General features: G+C 35.5%; 1 protein-coding gene across 1 annotated transcript; it reads right to left on the bottom strand.

Annotated features, from left to right (window-relative positions):
- Positions 1–211: 211 nt before the first annotated feature.
- On the bottom strand, positions 212–3,766 carry LOC122067032 (UPF0481 protein At3g47200-like). The gene is made up of 3 exons (XM_042630882.1): positions 3,468–3,766; positions 3,313–3,375; positions 212–1,604 (listed from the first exon to the last, which is right to left on the bottom strand). The coding sequence occupies exons 1-3, from the start codon at positions 3,538–3,540 to the stop codon at positions 277–279; spliced, it is 1,464 nt and encodes a 487-aa protein (XP_042486816.1). The 5' UTR covers positions 3,541–3,766; the 3' UTR covers positions 212–276.
- Between the last annotated feature and the right edge of the window lie 1,774 nt (positions 3,767–5,540).

Raw genomic sequence — 5,540 nt, 5'->3', positions numbered from 1 at the left:
AAAAGAAGTCTTTTTCACAAGGTAGAACTAGCAATTCCCATTTATCTCTTACGGAATCGACCATAGATCAATTTCCCCTTGTTTTTGAAATAGAAAAATAAGTCTAACATGTTTTTCCATTAATGTTTCCAGGCAGAAATAGGAATATATTTTTATTTCTATTTCCGAAAAAAAGTGAAAGAAAACAGAAAAATCAAACAGTTTTTGGCGTTCTTTTCCATTTCTGAGCACAAAAAAAGGGAAAGAAATGTTTCTAGAAACAAAATCAAACGGCCCTTACTTCTTAGGGTGGATTGCATAGTGGGTCTGAACGGCGGTAAGGACGAGGGCTAATACAGCAGCTAAGAATGCAAAAGAACTCCATGGACTACTGAAATATGTGTGAAGTACCTCAGTAAACCAAACAACCCACGTCTTGTTGAAATGCTTCTGAATGTCATGCTTAACTTGTCGATACTCATTAGGGTTTGGTGTCAAGTCAGAGGCCAATTCATTGAAAAGCTCAGCTACATGTTGATCACTGCCTAGGAAATTTTGAAGTACACCTCGCTCTCGAAGCTCTTTCACATCTTCAGGACGATCGATGAGTGAATCCATGAAACATATGAAGGAGGAAATTTCACCATCGTTAAAGAAATCAGGACATGCTTCATAGGCAGCCAAGTTTAACCATTTAGTCTTAAAGGTTTCATCAATGACAATGGCCGGTAGATATAGTCGTATATGCATAAGACTTTCGAATGGTTTGAATTTGATTTCCTTCACAGATGATGAGCCGCTGGTCATGCAATTGATCCCTGCAGATTTGAGCTCTTCAACAGATCGGAAAGACTGCCATTCGGTGTTGCCTTCAGTTTTTTGTTGAGTCTCATCAGATGTTTCAGTACCAAGGAATTCGTTCCGGAGAAAGTCGAGAAGATGAAATGGTTCATTTGAAGAAGAGCCTCCCGATTTGGTTGTGGTCTTTTTAGGTTTACGACACAGACAGTTTGCAATACATTCATACACTTTGAACACCCTGGGTTCACTGCCTTTGGCTCCAGTCTGCATTTTGATGAACTTGGTATCATCATCTACTGCGTTATCAACAAGGGGCATGAACTCAGCTCTCAATGCTTTGAGAACTTTATATGGGAGTTGATTCTCGAGCAAGAACAAGTCCATTGTTATGATTGCTTTGTGATCATTCTTTATTCTCACATTGTCGCACTTGTTCACAATGCAGTGAATAAAATACACCATAAAGCAACCATCTAAGAACATCAAGCACTTGAATGCTTCCTCATTGAACGCATCTAATTTTGAATCATTGGCATAAAATTCTCTTGTGTCACTGGCAACCTTATCGAAGTGACCTGATTTGAAATAAGCTTCAAGGCTTTTCCATTTCTGGGACTTGTTATTCTGTACATAGGAGGAGAATTGTTGCACTAGTTTAATCTTGAGGGTCTGCCCCAGCTCAAGTTTTGGGTCTCCGTAGTGGTATGGACCAATGGAGACCAGTCTTGGATCAAAGTTATACTTGTTATTTTCATTCCCTCTCAGAATTCTTGGAACCTTCTGTATGAGAGGTCTTGCTTCTGCTCCTGATGATGTACCTGTTCCTAAATGATGGATGAAAAATCATAGTTAATAAAGGGAATGTAAATTTCTTCTTGGTTTATTTACCCATGGAAACCTCTATGCACCGACAACCTAGAAATCTTAATAACTTACTGACCACCAAGTATTGCAATCTTTGTCTTATAGTTTCAATCATGCATTAGTTTTTCAAATTCTAGTGAATCTTCAAAGCTGTATACTGCCACATGCTCTTTGCTGTGTAATTCAAAGTCAACATGACCCAATATATACAAGGGGAGAGGGATCGTTACTTGATTGTGTGGCTACTTTACTAGCACAGAGGCCAATTAATGGAAGCATACGGAGGCATCAACCATGGGACAAATGGTCCTTTCACGTGACCTTGTGTCTTGATATAGAAGCACGAGACCCGGCAGCATTCTTTTTTTTTTTTATATAAGACTTGTAAATCTAAATAATTAAGAGAGAGAGAGAGAGAAAATTTATAATGGAAGCAATTTGGTACTAGATCAAAATGAGTAATGGGGTTTTTAATCTAGCAAGTGCAAGAAGATTCCTAGTTTGCACACTTATATCTGCAATGTTGCATGTTGAGTGGAGCATAAAATTGAAAGATTATAATTGGTATACCTAATGTCCCTTGCTCACATGTCTAATTTCATACTAATATAGTTGTTAAGTGAGAAAGTAAGCATTAAAAAAAATCTAAGACAACCACAAGTGTGCATGGACATACATGTGAGGTGGGGGCATATATATGAGGGGTATATAACTAAATTTGAGTGTTTCCTAGAATCCAAGAATTGAAATGTACCACATCTCTCCTACTCATATGGCACAAAATATGTTTGCAGAATAAAAATATTGTTTAGACATTTACATGACATAAAATATGTGTATAGAGCAAAAATATTTCTTAGACTTGCTGGTCTAAGATACCTTTTCACCTTAAAAGTTTTCAAAGTTAAAAGAATTTCACTTTGATACTGTTACTAGATTCTAAGTTTTGCCCATATCAAGTTACAAAGACAAGAAATAACTTTACCTATTGATAAGGGATGCTTAATTTATGTATTAATTTGTTTTTTGGTAGAGGAGAAGATAATTAAATATTTTTAATGTAAATGAGTTAAAAATAAAAATAAATAGGAGAAATATTTGATTTTCCCACTTCATCGTTTAGTTTTGATTTAAGAATAAAAGAATAAGCCTCATCGGAGAACTTTGTCCCTCCTTTTACCAATCCACATTAATTGGTAGGATGGTGTTAGATGGTCCAAGTCAGAGTCAGACCATCTATTTGGTCAATTTAAAAAAAATAATAATAAATAAATAATATTAATAATAATAAAAGGAAAATCAGGAGGAAAGATGTTGAACTGGTCCTGTAGGTTTCCAGCTAATGATAAACACAAATTACATAATCTTACCTTTTTTATTTTTTATTTTTTGAGCTAACAATGGGTATCCAGGCCTCCTGCTTGACTAGTCCCACAGGCCATTTAACTTTCACTGAAAATAGTGAAGAGCACTAAATACCCCGTGTGAGTGGCCCAAGGTTTGCCTAGTGGGAGTCAAACTTAGGATGTCCGAGTTTACGACTCATACCAAGTTCGTTGCTCACCAACTGCGCTATCCCCTTGGGTCTATTACATAATCTTACGTAATGAAGATGATTTAGACCTTAATCTATGAGATTGTAATGAAATATAAGAATCCATGTAATACCTGTTTGAGCCTTATACTTGAAGATAGTCTTCAACTCCTCGCATGGTTCTGGCTTCGGTTTAACTATTACAAAGAGGGAAATTTTGGGTAAGGCATTCTTGTATGAAAATCAACAAAATGCAACTATTTAATTTTCATATGAACACATTAAGTACCTTCTTGATGCTCCTCAAGTTGGTCACCCCTCGGCATATCTATTGCAACATCGTTAGGCTTGGACGGGGCCATTGGATAAACACAAAGGACGCAGTGTGTTGTTCTTGTTGTATTTGCAGTGGTGTGTGTTGCATCCACTACTCTATTTATACACAGAAGGTGCCAGGGAACATCCCACTTTATTTTCCTTTCATGGTCATAAGAATTTCCAAAGTATGTGGGTCTATCCTTATCTTTTTATCCCCAAGATGGAACTTGTAGGTTAAGGCTGGGAAACGATGCATTGTTTCAACTTACAAGGCTTCATAAAGATGCACGCAATGCACATTGCAGTGGAGAGTGGACCCTCGCTCTGTGTTCAAAAGACTTGTTAATACTAATTTTTTTTTGGGTACAACGTTAATACTAATGAGGCATAACATTTGTTTTGGATTTTGATTTATAAACAAAAAATGTGATATATCATTTACAAAGAACATTTTTTTTCCGCTAAAAACCAGCAAAGTGTATATTAAAGAATATGGGAAAAACATATACAGGATTAATGTCAGGATGGCTATGAGTATGATGGTTCGACATAGAATGTGACTCCATGGCGGTGGTGTGGTGTATCAAGAAGAAGTCTTTCGTGGTCTTTCAGGAAGAGGTGGTTATTCTATGCTGAGTTTCTGAATGACGCCCAATGGAGCATCAATCATTGTTTCATAGAGGTTAACCCGGTGGCGGATCATTGTTGCAACAGTGATCAAATCTTTAGAGTTTTTTATCTGCTTCAGAGTGAAAATTAACTCACTGTTACAGCAAGGCGAATTTGATCGCAGATCATCTCGTGAAATCAGCTGCAAAGTTCCAAAGTTCCAATCCATTGTCTGTGTGGCTTCACTCTATTCTTGCGAGCCATCAAGCAGATCATATGGTTAGACCACATTACTGGATGAGTTAGAAGAAGGCTGCCCTCGTGTTGCTGTCTTAAGGCTTTAGTTAGTCTTTTTCGGCATGTCTCTTGATTTCTCCTTACTGATGGCAATGCTGAAGGTGGGGAGCGGTCTCAAGTTTTATTTAGTTTCTGTTTTTGAAATTCGCTGTATGACAATAAGGTACTTATCATTTGTAGGTTATGGGCATTTCAGCATTGAGTACTTCCTTTTACATTAAACCATGACCTAATTGTCAATATTCAAGTGATATGTAGACAGGGATATAACAATTAATAAATTACTTGTTTCCTTATTCATTTATTTAGTATGTTTTTCTTTTTTTCCGGTAATATTTATTTAGTATGTATTTTAGTATTAATGATTTTTTTTATTTTATAAATGAATAAAATTACAGGATCTTACTGTACTAATTTAATTCTTATATTTTTGAAGGAAAATTCATATGGTTACAAGGATGGTGGAAAATTGTAATCTTACTTGTTCTTCTTCTTTATTTATTTATTTTTTCAATTTTAGTATTTAAAAAAAAAAGCAAGAAAAATGCTTGTCATTTTATTATCATTTGAAAAATATGAAAAATTTCAACTCCTGATAATAACATAATGATAAGTCACTTTCAAATTACTTTGAAAATGTTACTATTTGACTTAAATAATTTTTGAAAATGCAAAGAGGAGTCAAAGAAAATCAAAAGACGAGTACTAGTTCTAAATAGGATAAGAGAAGGTTTCATTTAGAAAATCCTCTTCTAATGGATAAAGTTGGAGGATCTTACTTTACTTGGATGTCAAAAAGATTATTTAGATCATATTCTAAGTAAGAGATCAAAACAAATTATCAGCCGTTTATGTGCTGTCACCCTATCCAAAAGGGGCAAAAGTGCCAATGTGGTCCGGCCAGTTGGATAAAAGTGAAAAGAGCTCATCTTCATAATTAAGAAAGCGAAAGAGAACAGTTTTAGCCTTTAACTGGACATTGGCCAATCTAAAGGACTCTGTTGGGCCATTGGGCTTTATTTTATCATGAAGATTAGGGTAATTGCACCTTCTATATGTCATGTTTAAGTTTTAATCCAGCCCCAAAATGAATTTTTAAATTTGAACCTAGCAAAATGACCATGATCCATCAACAAAT

This window comes from Macadamia integrifolia, unplaced genomic scaffold, assembly GCF_013358625.1.
Source record: "Macadamia integrifolia cultivar HAES 741 unplaced genomic scaffold, SCU_Mint_v3 scaffold2681, whole genome shotgun sequence".
Taxonomy (NCBI): Eukaryota; Viridiplantae; Streptophyta; class Magnoliopsida; order Proteales; family Proteaceae; genus Macadamia; species Macadamia integrifolia.
This window is presented reverse-complemented; position numbering and strand designations above follow the sequence as displayed.